At 47.3% G+C, this 16,781-nt stretch overlaps 1 protein-coding gene across 9 annotated transcripts in view; it reads right to left on the bottom strand.

The window, feature by feature from the left end:
* EML1 (EMAP like 1) overlaps positions 1-16,781 on the bottom strand; it is a 190,830-nt gene that overhangs the window by 47,440 nt on the left and 126,609 nt on the right. For all 9 annotated transcript variants that reach the window (XM_068254678.1, XM_068254672.1, XM_068254673.1 and 6 more), the window contains 3 exons: positions 13,299-13,448; positions 8,391-8,460; positions 2,853-2,963 (listed from right to left, as the gene is read on the bottom strand). In XM_068254678.1, coding sequence (XP_068110779.1) covers positions 2,853-2,963; positions 8,391-8,460; positions 13,299-13,448 — 331 coding nt within the window. The remainder of the gene's footprint in view (positions 1-2,852; positions 2,964-8,390; positions 8,461-13,298; positions 13,449-16,781) is intronic.

The following is a 16,781-nucleotide window of genomic DNA, read 5'->3' as shown; positions in this document are numbered from 1 at the left end:
AGATTTCTACTACTTACTGTAAGTGACAGCAACATAGGAGAGAAGTAATTTATGGCTCATTTTACTCTGGAAGAAATGTACTGTTTATTTGTATGCGTTTTAAATTCTAAGATTTTCGCGACAGTTCCTCTTTAACCTCCTGGGCGATAATCCCGAGCTGAGCTCGGGGTATATCGCGCAGGAGGCTTTCTCAGGCCTAATTTTTTTTTGTTACACGCAGCTAGCACTTTGCTAGCTGCGTGTAACTTCCGATTGCCGCCGCTCGCTGCCGATCCGCCGCTACCCGCTGTGCCGCGCAGCCCCCCCCCCCAGACCCCTTGCGCAGCCTGGCCAATCAGTGCCAGGCAGCGCCGAGGGGTGGATCTGGACTCCCTCTGACGTCATCCCGCCCCGTTGCCATAGCGACCGGGGAAGCCCAGCAGGAAATCCCGTTCTGAACGGGATTTCCTGCTTACTCTGATCGCCGCAGGCGATCCGAGTGGGTGGGGGGATGCCGCTGCGCAGCGGCTATCATGTAGCGAGCCCAGGGCTCGCTACATGATTTAAAAAAAAAAAATGAAAAAAAAAAGTGCTGCGCCCCCTCCTGGGCGATGCAATTGTATCACCCAGAGGGTTAAAGAGAACCCGAGGTGGGAATTACTTTTACTATTGGGGCACAGAGGCTGGTTGTGCGCACTAAGACCAGCCTCTGTTGCCCCATCGTGTGCCTCCATGTCCCCCCTGCTCGCCGCTATACCCCCCGCATTGCTGGCGACACGCAGCGTGTCGCCAGCTCAATGTTTACCTTGCGCTGTCAGTCAGCGCTGCTCCCCTGCCTCCTCCGCATCGGCGCACCCGCCCGTGTCCCTTCCCTCCCGCTGATAGGAGGGAAGTGACGCGGCGGGTGGCGCCGATGCGGAGGAGGCGGGGGAGCGGCGCTGACTGACAGCGCAAGGTAAACATTGAGCTGGCGACACAGCCAGCAATGCGGGGGGTATAGCGGCGAGCAGGGGGGACATGGAGGCACACGATGGGGCAACAGAGGCTGGTCTTAGTGCGCACAACCAGCCTCTGTGCCCCAATAGTAAAAGTAATTCCCACCTCGGGTTCTCTTTAAAGGAAACCAGAGATGAGAAATAAAAGCTTTATTCATACCTGGGGCTTCCTCCAGCCCCATCTGCATGGATTGCTCCCACGCTGCCGTCCTCAGCCTTCTCCTGCTCCGGTATTGTGTCCAGTCACGGCCAGCCTGTGCAGGAGAAGTGCGCCCTCTCTGTATCTCTCTGACGGCTGCTGGAGAGATACGTAAAGAGCGCACATCTCTTGCGTCAGACTGGCCGTGACTGGCTGAAGTTACAGGACCCATATCGGAGCAGGAGAAGGCTGAGGACGGCAGCGTGGGAGTGATCTGTGCGGATGGGGCTGGAGGAAGCCCCAGGTATGTATAAAACTTTTATTATTACTCAACTCTGGTACACTTTAAAAAGGTAAGAGTGCTTCAAAGCAGCACCTGCCTTATAAATGGTTTGCAGAAGCCTGTCAGCATATTAAAGGCACATTGTGTGCACTCACACTGCAGTACCAAATCATGCAAGGGCTGAACTCACCCCAATGACACCACAAAATTAAGGGAGACCTACACATAATAGGCTGAACTCTAGTATTGATAAAAAACAACTTGCATTACATTTACCTCCAGTTACACCGTTTGCATAATTTGCATTCAGTAGCACTACTGGAGGACGTTCACTTCCAAAATGGTTTGCATGCAAAGGCATTCTGTACTAGACCCTTTCACTGCGATGAGGTCTACTCCAGTCAAAAGGGGCCCCACCACTAATGTGTGACTTGGAAGCCACCTGACCCGGCATGCACAACTTTTGTCTTTTTCTCCTTGAGCTTGATTAGGGTGTGGCTGCAACAGTCAGAAGTAGCCTAGTGCTCAACCTAACCTAATGCAGATTGGAAAGAGGCCAATCAAATGCACTTTCTATTAATTGGCATTGCAAAATGTTTGCAGAGGATCAGCACGGACGGTGGAATTATCAGCAACTCATTTTCCATCTCTACTTAGAAGGAAGAGACGCATCGGGGGGAAAACTCTTCACACACTTTAACAAAAAAATTCTGATAGGTTTCCCCATTAACCACTTGAGGACCGCGGTGTTAAACCCCCCTAGTGGCCAGGCCATTTTTTACTAATTGGGCCACTGCAGTTTTAATGCACAACTCAGCACACAAGTGATCCCCTCCTCTTACAACCCCCCCCCCCCCCCCACACACACACACACACACTTTTCTATCCACAGGCAGAGCTTTCTGTTGGTGGGGTCTGATCTCTCCCCAGGTGTGTGTGGGTTTTTTTACAAGTATTTATTTCTTTATTTTGTTAATAAATATGCCTATTTATTTATTTTTTTTACCCTCCCTCCCCGTTAGCCCATCACAGGGGATCGCTTATCTGTCCCCAGTACAGCGCTGCCTTACATCGCAGCGCTGTACTGTGTTAACAGACAAGTTTGCTGTCTAACAGTCTCCGAGTTGCGATCGCCGCTGGGAGACTGAAGGTAGAGCGGAGCTCGGTCATTCATGCAGAGAAGCGCGAGCATCTCCTGCAATCCCCGCCAATCGGCGTGGAGTGGTCCTGGGGCTCCTGCCACGTTCACACCAACCGGCGTGGAGAGGTCGGCTAGGGGTTAAACTGCACACAGCGTTTCTGTCCTCTGCAGAGGCTGGCGCTGCTGTGACATATAGCAGAATGCAGTTAACTATTCAGGATAGCCGCTTTCATGGTCATTTTCCTGGTTTCAGCATCAGTAACACTCCCTATATATTGCTGTATACTGGTAACGTAACCCCATTCTATTACTCACAGATTTGGAGAAAGCCACGCAGGTCACGGCCCGATCGAAAAAGCCCATGCCGATGACATGTAACGTGTTCAGCGTCACAGAATCCCAGACACGGACATGCGGAGGAAGTTGCTGGAAAACAAAAATAGTTAGGACTCAACACTTCTTTTTTCTGAAATATTTTTACTTCAAACTTCTTTAAAAAACAAACAAACAATGATCACTTTTATTAGCAGTAATAGTGATCATTAGGGATACTGAGGACACCGATTGGTCAAGGGATCGCATGATCCCTTGGGCTAATCCATGCTGAAGCCAAGGGGTGAAAGGATCACATGATTCCTTTGAACAATCACTGCTGCGGGGGGTGGGGTGTTATGTTCACGTGCAAAATTGTTACAGGAGGTCATGTACTTCCTTTATGCATTTTGAGAATGATCTTACTAAACGGGCATGGATTGGCTAAGGGGACACATGTCCCCTTCCACCAATCCTTCCTGCTTCGGTGGCCATCGGGAACGTGCACAGGTGCGATCGCACTGGCAGAGTGCAGAGACGCTCCTGTCCATGCGGCTGAAGCGGTTAAACAACTCCCACACCTGAGCGTTACAAACACTGACAGAATTCAGTTAGGAGCACAGAACACCAGCAGCTAAAATTAACAAACGGCTATGAGATGTGAGGAGAATTCCTCCAAAATTCAGAACAGGGCTCGGCAGTTTGTTCTTCTTGTGACAGCTAAAAATATTAGGAATGCCGCGGGAGCTGCTGACCAGCTTCTACTCTGCCACCGTTGAATCCATTCTCTGCTCATCTGTTATCTTCTGGTAGGCCCAGTGTTCTCCCCAGAGCCTATTAGCCGGGCGGAGCGCCCACCTGGGTCTCTGTTCCCGCCCGGCTGCTGTGATTAGGCTCAATCTAAAGCAGAGACTCATTCCTCTGCACGGAATTTTGAATCATTCCTCTGCACAGTTTTTAATCATTCCTTTGCACAGAGTTTCAATTCATTCCTCTGCACGGAGTTTTGAATCACTAGGCAGCTCGGAATGCAGACTAATCTCCGCCCTCCTCCTCCTCAGCTCCTTCCTATCAGCAGCGTGGAGGGGCGGGGAAAGCTCCTAGCACAGAGCAGAGATAAGTCAGACCGCGGGAGCTTTCAGCTGCAGTCCAGTCTCCAGTAGAGATGGGAAGTTCGGATCTTTTCAATGATCCGGATGATTCGAATCGGATCATTGAAGAGATCCGGATCTTTGATCCGAATCTCGGATCATTTTACTGCCGGAAGCATTCGGGGTGAAATGAACAGCAGGACAGGTCTGTGGACAGGAGAAGGGGAGGGGGGTGGACACACAGAGAAGGGGAGAAGATGGACAGAGGGCAGGGAGTGGACAGAGAAGGGAGGAGGGACGAGCAGAGAGCAGAAATGCTTGCACACAATACCCACATGCTGCAATCATATGCTTTACATATATTTCACCTATATGTTCATCTGTACACTTTGAAAGAAAAGGTCGCACAGTGAAAGAAAGCATTCCCAGAAGTGAAGTGCAGCTGTTTAGTGCCGAGTGGAGGAGGATTATATTGCCTTTCAATCACACTGTCTGCAAAGTTACTGAGCTGTGCTGAGCCAAAAGTTTCCCATGTGTTCACTGTGCAGCACTACGGAACAGACAGCCTATAATGAGCAGCACGTTATAGCCAGTATGTGTGCTCTACACATATCTGGCAGTGGCACCCATGTCCCCTCTCTCTCATCTACCTGTCTCCCTGCAAGGCTGCCTCCCCATCCAACAGAGCGATCCATCTCTGCTCTGCTTCCAAGACCCCGCTGCCCGCTGAGAGGGGGCGTGTCGCTCCTGGCCCCGCCCCTTTTGCGATCCGAATCGTTCATTTTGATGATTCGGATGATCGACTCATAAAATAGATTCGGATCAAAGATCCGAATCGTTCATGATCCGGACAACACTAGTCTCCAGCCACAGAATAGAATGTGCAGCTCTATTGCTTTCCTTTTGGTCAGTCACCTGATCTCCCCCAGCTACTACAGTGCACAGACCTCTCCTCTCCCTGCAATGTCCAGAAACCTCAAATACTGGCCGATCAACACATTTCCTTTTTTCTACTGATAATACAGATAACAAGCTGTTTACAGGATCTGTAACCTGAACCTGGTGCTGCATTCACTCTGCCTCCTGTTTTCCTGCACTTCATCACAAACTGACCCCCAAGTGTTCAGTTAAATCACTGAGATATCCAGCTTCCAGTATGGGCAAATGAATGGCAAAACGTTCAGTACAGCATGTTTAACTTGTCTTTTCTCAGCAGTTACAGTTTTAGGTTGAACAGAAGATTTACAGCCATCCAGTTCAGCCAGAATACTAAATCATTGTAGCATGGTTTTTACAGTCATCTCTGGAGTTCTCACCATGATTGTCACCTGCCTGTGTGATTTTAGTCAGCACTGGTCTGCTCCTATACAGCAGCAGGAGTCACATACATTGCATGCTGGGAGTGGTTAATGATGTCTGGTCATATATGTGATGATGGGGGCTATGGCCCTAAGGCCCCATTCACACTGGGGTGCTTTTCAGGGAATGTCCAGAGCTTTACTGAATGCCAGCAAACAGAGGTATTATGACAAAGTTGCCCTGTGGTAGCATTTACACTACAGTTGCAATTTGTATGAAAATATCACACATATACATACAGCATTTTGGAAGCGCATCGCAATGTGATTTTTGTTTCTCAAACAAGTTATTCCCCCCTTTCCCCCAAACCAGCACGATCTAGAAATCTCCCCATCTAGTGTGACCCTCCCTCTCCAGCGTTTTCTTACTTTCTCACCCAGCAGCACCCAGCGTGACCTTACTTCCCCACCCGGCTACTTTTTCGTGCCACCCGGCTACAAAATATTTCTGGGGAGAACACTGAGGCCTAGTGCACACCAGAGCGGTTCTGCTGCGGTTTGCGATCTGCTTGCGGGTGCGGATCCGCTAGGGAAATGTATCTCAATGGGCTGGTGCACACCAGAGCGGGAGGCGTTTTGCAGAAACGCATACTCCCGGGCTGCTGCAGATTTTGGATTGCGGATGCGTTTCTGCCTCAATGTTAAGTATAGGAAAAACGCAAACCGCTCTGACAAACGGCAGTTCAGAGCGGTTTGCCAGGTGTTTTTTTGTTACAGTAGCTGTTCAGTAACAGCTTTAGGCCTCGTTCACATCTGCTGCGCTGAAAAACGTGTTAAAGCGCATGGTAAAAAACGCATGCGCTTGTGCGCGCTTTAGTCCGCGTTTCTGTGCGTTGCGCTGCGCTTCTTTAAAGCACGTTTTGTTTACTGTAGCAGCAGCAGTTGTCAATAAAACTTTGTTTTTGTATGTAAATGTATTTTTTTCTCCAATTAGGGGTAAAAAACGCATGCGCTTCTATGCGCTTGTACGCGCTTCTATGCGCTAAAAAAGCGGACCCATTCACTTGCATTGCTGTGCGCTTTCCAGCTCAGCGCACAGAAATGCATGCAACACTACGTTTCTGTAACGCTGCTCAGCGCAGCGCATAGATGTGAACCAGCTACATTTAGTTACATGGAAAAATGAATACCTTGCTGATCGCACAGGGCAGTGCGCTGTGGAAAGCGCACAGAAACGGCCCTGATGTGAACGAGGCCTTACTGTAACAATACATGAAATCTACTACACCAAAACCGCTACACAAAACCGCAAAACGCTAGCTGAAACGCTGCAGAAAAATAAGAAAAACCATTTCAAAATCTGCTAGCATTTTGCGGATCTGCTAGCGGTTTTTGGTGTGCACCAGGCCGTACACGTTTTCTATCTTTTTTTCTGCAAATTCAGCCTGCCAGCTCAGATTGCAGCTGGTAGGCTGAATTTGCAGAAAAGAAAAAGGTAGGCCTCCGGTGTCCCCCTGCCGGGAACACATGCACTCGTTCCCTGCTAATCCAGCGGGGACGCCAATCAGCGTTAGATGGTCCCAGGAGAGCCACTCTGCAGCTGCTCATCAGCGTTAGGCGGTCGCAGAGTGGTTAAGCTCTATACCTGCCTATTGAGTTGTTAACCTCTTTGCCGGTAAACTTGAGTCAGGCTCAAGGTGGAGAAAGAGGCCTCGAGCCGTAATCCCGCGCCAGACTCGGGGTAGCCGCCGGGAGATATGGGAAGACAGCGCAGCGTGGCGGAGTTTCAAACACACCTCCTCCGGGATCTAGACAATGGCAGCCATTCTTCTTCCAGTCCTCGAGGCTCTCAATCCCTCAGGTGAGATCGCCCTTTGTCTCATGACTACAGACAGCAATCTATAAGGTTATAGCACTACCTGGAGGTCGGAGGTAAAATTGCAGAGCTGGATCCCAAGGACGTGAGTAATGTGCAGGAGCTGCTGCAGATCTCTCTGTGGTATGATTTTTTTTCTGCTTTTAGGGTCTAAAAGTTTGTGAAAAAAATTGTGCCGCTTTTAGACCCTAAAAAAAACAGAAATAATCATACTGCCAGGGAGGTTATTCACTGTTCGTCATCGGCCCTATTGCCAATGTCGTGTGTACAACAAATAATTCCGGGTGTGACCTCTACCATACTTGGGGAATAAAGCCGATTCTGGTTCTTAGGGCTTATTCACACAACCGCAAAATGCTAGCGATTAGCGCGTTTATTTTTACGTGGGTGTTTTACGCGGGTGATTTGTATGCAATTATTGCATATTCCTCACTGTACACGCAATTAGCGCTTTTTTTAGCAATGTAATCATGATCACTCTAAAATCGTAAAAAAAGGCTGCATGTAGCGCGTTTTGGGATCACTACAAATCACCGGTGATCGCAGTAGTGAGATCATTGCCATTTACTTAACATTGCGCTAGCGGTTTAGAGGCGCTCAGTGTGGTTTTGATGCTGATAAGCTGTATGCTCCTTTTTGATTGGCCTGATGAAGCGGATTGAGCCCATGAAACGTGTTGCCTATTTTTACTGTGGAGTATAAATAAATTGTGGTTTGACTGTTGATGCCACAGTCCTTCCTTTGATGGATGGGATAGGTCCACCACTGCCCAATCGGTTTTACGCTCGTTTAAGTGACTTTTACTCTATTGGCGCCTCTGAAAAACTTCTACATATTGCTAAGTCCACCCTTGGTGGAGGGTTGTACCCATCTTCTTCCCATCTACAGAGAGCGACTTTTAATCCTGAGTGGGGTCAGGTTAATCTCCCCACCTGCCTTCACAGTGGTTGCCTAATGGTAACTCTTGTTTGTAAGTATTAAATTGTTATATTACTCATTATTAATTTTCATCTATACAATATCACAATATTGGGCTCTTGGTGTCCACCCACCTTTTAAAAAGCGTTATTGATTAGCGGTAAACACCAGCTAAGTGCCCCAGTACGGGCCCTCAGGTTGTAGGATTCCCCTTGAAGCACAAGATGGCTACGGCACTGGCCAATCCTTGACTGTACAAAATCTGCAGGCATCTAGGAGGGCTGCCCAAATACTGGAACGATGCCAGCTAAGGACCCGCTCTCATTTCCTACATTACTACTATCCAGACATCACTTACTTTGCCATCCTTGGACGTCCCGGCAACCTGGCCTGTTGCTATGGTAATTTTATCAGGATGGACTGCAAGGCTGCAAGAGAGAGAAAAGAAACATATGTAGAGCTCAGCAAGGCTATTAATAATTAACGTTCACTTCTGAGAGTTTATAAAAAGTACAGAGATATGCGGGAGAAGCGGAGGATGACTCACAGGCCGACAAGCGTCTGAGAAGCAGCGAGCGCGTTCCCCTCGCCGCACAGAAACAACTTAACCGTTTCCCACCAGGAAAATGTCTGCTTGTGTAACCCCAGCATGGGCTAACCGGGGCAATGCTCACTGTGGAGGAACTACAAATCCCAGCATGCCATCTGGCAGTTCACAATAAAGGGATCCTGAACACAGTAAAATTATTTAAAATACACACATGATGTACCTGCAAATGATTATTACATTCTTACCATCAGTTTCTTTCAGAAGCTCACCATTTTCTTCTAACAATGATTCCTTCCAGTTTTGACTAGATCTAGTCAGACTTGTCTCTCAGGAGGGTGAAAGCTTAATGCTAGGCACACACCATGCAATTTTCTGACAGAGTTACTGTCAGATTATTGCCAATATGTCCGTTCTGATTTCCGATCCGGTTTTCGATCTATTTTCCGTTCATTTCTATTAAAAATCAAATCGGAAATCAGATCGGACAAGTAGGAAATAATCGATCTGACAGTAAATCTGTCAGAAAATTGCATCGTGTGAACCTAGCATTAAGCTACATACTCACCAGAAGGGAACCCACGGCAACGCGACCCGACGTACGAATGTTCCCAATCCATCGACCTACTTCAGGATCATGTGACAGAACGATGGGCCCGTAAGAAAGTTCAAACAATTGTGGCACTTTGCACGGGAGTGGTCAAGGATCTTGAAAATCCGATTCGCCGTGACAATCATAATTGTAGCGCATCGCAAAACATAGTTGGTTTAAACTTGCGTATGTATCTACACCACTAAATCGCAGAAAATGTTTGTCATGGGTACGTGCGTGCCTTTAGGCCTCTTTCACAGTGGGACGTTGCGTTTGATGCAATGTTAACGTCGCATAACGTGCCTTTAATGCAATGCATTGAAAGACTATAGCTTGGACATTATAGTACATTTTTTAGCCCTGCTTTTGGTGTGCCGTTTTCGTTGCACAGTGATGGAACGAAAACGGCGCATGCGTCACATTAAAAAACATTACTGAGCATGTGCAACACACACAACGCAGCGGATTTATTGCTAAACGCACAGCATGCAGCACTTTCTAAATATTGCTACACGTTACACACAACGTAACCTGTACACTGTGAATGTCGCACAGACTTAGTATTGCTGTGTGTTAGTCCACGTTAAAACATTTTCTAACGTGCGACTAACGACATTTTCCACTACCAGTTATAACAGAAAAGGGCAACTGATGTGCAAGGTAATGTCCATGTTTCCCTGTGTATCTAGTGATATTACAGTGTAACAGTGTGCTGACCAGGAAGCTGTTATGGTGTAATGGCCATTTTTAAAATGGAGGGCAAAGAATTCTATTGATCACAGGGGACAAACAGGACGCAGGAGAGGAGAAAGAGATTTTGTGTATGTTTATTTTGACTTATTTTTCAGTTCAAATTTGCTTTAAAGTAACTCTGAAGTGAATAAATAATTATGAATTAAAAGGAAAAATGTTTTGTTTGATTCGCTGCATGCTTGTTTTAGTTGTGCAATTTTTACCCTTTTGCAGCACAAATGATAGGCAGTGCAACCAGTATTATTTAAAAAGGAAATAAATAGGTCAGCCTCCCTATCCCTCTCATCTCTGGTTCCCGTGAGATGAGGGGGGTAAAATAATTCATACTTACCTGACTTTTCCTCCAGCCTCAAGAGCGCCGTCCTCCCAGGTGCCTCCATTCAGAGCCAGGACAAGGTCCTCCAGCACCAAGGCGGAGACACCAAAGTGCGCCCCTCCCATCCCAGCCGTCACATACTGATTGCTATTAGACTAAAGCAGCGTACACACGCCGGACTTTAGGCAACGACGAGTCAGTCGTTGCCTCCCGCTGGGTGGGCATGCCAGCGATAGTCCGGCGTGTGTACGCTCTGTCGTCAGACTGATACGGCTGTTTCTGAGCGATCCGCACGGCGGATCGCTCAGAAACAGCCGTATCAGTCTGACGACAGAGCGTACACACGCCGGACTGTCGCTGGCACACTCACCCAGCGGGAGGCAACGACGGACCCGTCGTTGCCTAAAGTCCGGCGTGTGTACGGACCTTAATGCTACATACACACTTGAGATAAAAGTCTTTGGAAAATGAAAGATCACAGACCAATTTTACCCCCTTCCATGTAGTATGAGAGCCATACTCTACACAGTCTTTTCTATGGAGCTGAACTCCCCATGAGATAAAAAACCTTTGCAAGATGCTGCACACACAGATGCTGTACACATTCAAAAGATCAGTATCTGCAAAAGATCTGTTCCTGCCAAAGATCCGTTCCTGCAAAATGCATTCATAGACTATGAGATCTGCAGATCCTCATACACACCTTGTTTAACAGACATTCATCTACAGATCTGACAATCATCATGATTGCCACCAGATCGACTAGCAGATAGATACCTCTGTGATCGAATCTGATCAAAGAGGGATCTATTGGTTGCCTACACTGCAAACAGATTTTGAATCGATTTCACTATGAAACCGATTCACAATCTGTGGAGCTGCCGCCGCTCCCCCCTGCATACATTACCTGATCTGGCCGGCGCAAGTCCCCCGGTCTCTGCTGTTTCTTCTCCCCTCTGAGCTCCAGCTTCACTTTACTTCCTGTCAGGGAGGGCTCTCTACTGTTTAAACTTACTGTCGGGACAGGAAGTAAGTGAAGCCAGCCGGAGCCCAGCGCAGAGAAGGGACAGCTGGAACTCGCGCTGGCCGGATCAGGTAATGTATCGCACTCCCGACCCGCCTGCGATCGAGCGAAATCTTTCGCGCGGACAGATCGACGGAACAATCGATTTCAGATGGAAATCAATCGTTCAGTCAGCATTTGCACAACGATTTCACAGCAGATTCGATCACAGTGATATCAGCGGGAAATCGTTTAAGTGTATGGGCCCCTTAAGAGGCGTCCCGGGGCCCCCAACACCTTAATCTCTAGTTATCTGGCTTGCAGACACTGCCATGTATCCACTTTTCTTATCTCTCTCTGCTTCAAACACAAAAGGGGAATGATAGCTGAGTGAGTTGTGCGCCCCCTCCAACACTGCGCCCTGAGGCTGGAGCCTCTCTCGCCTCTGCCTTGGCCCTGCCTCCATTCACCTATTATTGGCCCCAGTAATCCGCTTTCAGTCGCGTCAGTGGGATCTTCTGTGCATGTGCTGCATTCACGTCACACAGAGCATTCTGCACCTGTGCAGCACTACCCATGACAGGTCGATTTAGAAATTGGCAATATGCGGCCTCGCACCCCTCTGGGCCCCCTGACAGTTGCAACCAATAATCACTCATCAACCTAAAGTAACTCAGAGTTAGAAAGGAGGCGGGGCCCTCTCTGTCAGTGTTAATGCTATAAATTGCCACCACTAGGCCACACCACCCCATTGTGCCATCTGCAGGGATATTTACTCTAGAGAATTCTCTTTTTGCAGACCTGGGAAAATAAAAGTCCTGAAAAACAATCAATCTTAACAGTTTCCTTTGCATCACAACACAGGCAATGAAAACTGGAGAAAAGTTTAGAAAGTTGCACAAACTACCAATCAGAAGTTCAATTAACGGCTGGTGAACCTGACTAGTGGCTCCACTTTTACCGTGTCCAAAACGAATATCCTGGACTTCCTGTTGAGTAACAGATGTATGTGACACTGCAAAAGTTTTCCTTTTGAAGCAAAGAATCTTTCACTAGGCCGTGTTTACACGATTATGCCTACAAAAGAAATGTAAATTCAGATGCATGCTGGGAAAGAGATCCATTAAAAATTACAGGGAACCTGAAGGACGAGGAGAACTTCACCAACTCTTTAGACACTGCAAGTGAGAAGAATATGGGGGCTGCCATATTTATTTCCTTATAAACAATACCAGTTGCCTGGCTGTCAAGTTGATCATACAACATCAGTAATGTCTAAATTACACACCTGAAACAAGCATGCAGCCAATCTTCACATTTTTGTCAGAAACACTTGATCGCCATGCTTATTTGGGGTTGAAGGTATTAGAGGCAATGGATTAGCAGGACAGCCAGGCAACCTGTATTGTTTAAAAGGGAATACATGTGTCAGCTGTCATATCCTTCTCACTTGCAGTGTCTTAAGAGTTGGTGAAGTCCTCTCCTAGTGTACTGTCCATCTAAGCCAATAACATCCTGTAGGCATAAACATGTGACCACAGCCTACGGGAAATAAAGGCATCTTTAGCTTCAAATAAAAAATAATGGTTTTGTAACATTTAATTTCACAGGGCATTAACTTGACAGAAGGGGTAACCATAGTTCTGCTTTGGCACAAAAAACTTTTCTTTCCCACAATTATGCTTGAAAAAGTGCTGGACACGAAAGACCAGCTCGTCAATCTAGCCTAGGCTGTGGAAAAGGAAGTGGGCCACAGCTGCATTCTGGGAGGGTCATATGACCTCAATTCTCTAACAGAACCATAGCACACGGTTTATGAAGACATGCTGCATCTTCTCATAAAGTCTAGCATTGCTCACATGCCTTGAGGCTCAGTATAACCCGTCTGACTGCGATTGGGATGAGAGCCATGCTTCCCTCCCATGGTAGTCAGTCTGCAGTGCCACAGCAGTCAACATAAACCTTAAACATTTTTTTTTCCTCTACCTGCTGCTCCGCCTTGTGTAAACAACAATTTTTACACTATTGTCATGTTTGGGATATTTGAGCACCCACCACTTGACGTCATCGTTGTGACCGGTGTAGTGACGCTGCAGCTGCTCCTCCACGTTGTACAGCACGACCACTGAAGCGATAAAATAAACCGTCTCCCCGGTGGGCAGCAGGTACAGGTTGGTGCGGCAGTCTCGCCCTCGATAGCCGTATCTGGAGGGTCAGTTATGGAAATGCAGAGTGATAGAAGAGAAACTAGATTTCTGATCATCTTAAAAAGGACTACGGTACTTTATAAGCCTAATGGATAAAAGCGGAAAAACCTCAGAAACTTGGGTTATTCTTTTTTGGGTGGCTTTGACCTGTGGGGGATGTGCGTGGGCGATCCAGAGAATGATGCAGTGGCAAGGACCCGGAGGCGCTCTACCAGAGGCGGCCAAGACCTTTGTATGTCGGCACAGATGTAGCCGAGTAGGAGCTGTTCCCTCAATCCCCCCAACAACCCCCCCCCCCCTTTCTATTGAGTTTAATCTGTGTGGATGATTGCTCGTTGTCAATTGGCACCATTAACCTCTTCAGGACCACGGTGCTAAACCCCCCTAAAGACCAGGCTGTTTTTTCTTTAATTGGCCACTGCAGCTTTAAGGCCAAGCTGCAGGGCCACACAATACAGCACACGAGTGATTCCCCCCCTCCCCCTTTTCCCCCCACCAATAGAGCTCTCTGTTGGTGGGGTCTGATCGCCCCTCCAGTGTTTATTTTTTTTAAATAAATATGTATGTTCATTTTTTAAAATTATTTTTTACTATTTGTGTTATTTTTTTTTAAACCCCTCCCTCCCTGCAGCCGGCCAATCCTAGCGATCGGCTGTCACAGGATTTTGCCTATTAGAGCCATTTGCTCTCAAGTGCCCCAGGGGGACAGCCGTGTCACAAAGCTGTCCCCAGTACAGCGCTGCTGCTGGTCACAGCACTGTACTAACAGAAAAGACGGCGGTTTTGCCGTCTAACAGTCTCGACTGAAGGCGGGGCCGAGCTCCGCCCCCGAGCAGAAGATGCACGCGCAGCCTGCGTGCGAAACTGCAGCCCCAGGACTTGACGCCAATTGGCGTTAGGCGGTCCTGGGGCTGCTGCCACGGCCACGCCCGTTGGCGTGGGCCGGTCTTCAAGTAGTTAAAGAAGCAGGGTCGGCCATACTATGCCAGGAAAAGAAAAAAAAAAACATATTTAAGTAGATAAGTACTTGTTCTACTTATAGAACAGATGTATTGTATTGTTTGCATTTTGATTTCAGTGGATTTTATATAGTATATAAAGAGAATCCTGTTCCTGGCATTTGCCATCTTGACTGAAGCCAATACTGATGTCATTTCCTCCCTTACATTTTTTTGTCCTAGAATCTGTGCTGTCTAGCTTGCTTTGTAAACATGTGAGCACAGCAAGATCATATTTCAGCCTTGTGCCACACGGAGGTCCCGTTCACCCTGCACGAGTTTCCGTCCGGATTTCGGCAACGTTTGCAGGAGGCCGACAGCACGACATCAGAAAGTGCATAGACTGCACTGTCTGATGTTCACACTGCATGCGTTCCGGACCAGTGCGGTCCGCAAACGCATGCTGCACGCATTTTTTCCCAAAACGCGCGGCTGACCCATTGACTTTCAGTGAATGGGATCAGCCACGCAACGCATAGAAACATGGATGGCGTGCATTCGTATGCGTTGTGTTCCGAACGCACGGCCATCCGCGTTTGATGATGTGAACGTGGCCTGAATTGCCCCCAGCCAATCAGTGAGGAGCAGGAATGTGGGCGGGTTGGGGACAAGCATCCCTCTCATCGGCAATGTACCAAATAGAGCCAGGCTGACTGAGATAAGGTATATTAGAGCAGAAACAGTTATGATTATATTGGAATGCTTGCAATTCAAGGTGAGGTTGCAGGCTGCATAATGAACACAGTGCAGTGGGTAAATGGAATTTGATTTTGCGGCTGATAATCACTCTTTAATGGCACATGATCCGATTGATTGGGAGATTGTACTGTTAATAGGCACATAAGATCGGTACAGACGAACGTCTCCTTTGTAGTTGTGGAACAATGCGGAAGTCAAACATTTTATTGTAACAAACATGGCATAGATACCTTTGCCGTCACAATTACCTGGACCTACACAGCGTAAAATGCGTATTATCCGCTGCGACCGTCCACGCTGTGCCTGCGGTGTAGTGTACTCCTTGCTTTAAAGAGAACCTGAACCGAGTAAAATTATTTAAAATAAACACGTGATCTACCTGTAAATGAATATTACATACTAACCTCACCGTCAGTTCCTCTTAGAAGCTCACCATTTTCAACAACGATTCTTTCCAGTTCTGACTAGATTTTGTCAGAGCTGAAATAGATCAGTTGCTGTCAGTTATAGATCAGCTGCGTCAGTTGTAACTGAAAAGACAACTGGTGTGCAAGGTAATATCCATGTTTCCCTATGGCTCAAGTGGGCGATATTACAGTTTCACAGTGTGCTGACCAGGAAGCTGTTATGGGGTATCGGCCTTTTTTAAAATGGAGGACAGAGAATTCCATTGATCACAGCTGACAAACAAGACGCAGGAGAGGAGAAAGATTGATGAGTAGACTGCACAGAAGGCAAGTATGACCTGTGTATGGTTATTTTCATTCTTTTATTTTCAGTTCAGGTTTGCTTTAAGGCTTTTTATTTGCCTATAAAGTTATGTTTGGTGTATTGTATTCTAGGACTGCAGCGAGAGGAATAAGACTCTGCAGTTTGCAGGGACAGAGACAGGAGATCTCTGCTTGGAGTAGGTTTACACACCCCCTAGTCTGAGTGCAGAAAGCAGGAACGAGCGCCTGTGAAGTCCAATATTCCCCAGATAAGCCGTTGTGCCGTCATGCAGAAAACGCTGCTTTGTTCACAAGTGTACGAGTCATTTAACTCATGGCATCTTTCTACACCAACCGTCAAGTGACTGCTGGAGAGAGACCCGGCTGGCAGAGTGATAGAATCACCGCCTGCCTACATTCCCCAGCGTTCCTGCGATCACTATACACAGGACTCAGCAAACTCCTGACAGTAAAATCCCAGTTCATTCATCCATCTATGTCACAACGAGTTCAGGCGCTTCTACCCAAGTGAGGTAAAAAAAACATTTTATTATAAAGCCCTGATCAATAGGGTCATATATTTGCGAGCTGTGCAGACATGCGATTTACGATGAGCGAGAAGGAAAGAAGACAGAAACAGATTTCTCAAAGAAGGATCACAACAGGCTACAGCGAATAATCAATTATTAGAAGGCGGAGCTACAGAGATTTCATAAAAGACAAATGTCTTAAGTGAGCAGGAAAAGGAGTCTGCCATATTTCTTTCCTTTTAAACAATACCAGCTGCCTGGCAGACCTGCTGGTCTATTTGGTTGCAGTAGCATCTGAATCACACACCTAGAACAAGCATGCGGCTAACCCTGCCAAACTTCAGTCAAACATCTGATCTGCTGCATGCTTGTTCAGGGGCTATGGCTAAAAGTA

This window comes from Hyperolius riggenbachi, chromosome 9 (assembly GCF_040937935.1).
Source record: "Hyperolius riggenbachi isolate aHypRig1 chromosome 9, aHypRig1.pri, whole genome shotgun sequence".
Lineage (NCBI taxonomy): Eukaryota > Metazoa > Chordata > Amphibia > Anura > Hyperoliidae > Hyperolius > Hyperolius riggenbachi.
This window is presented reverse-complemented; position numbering and strand designations above follow the sequence as displayed.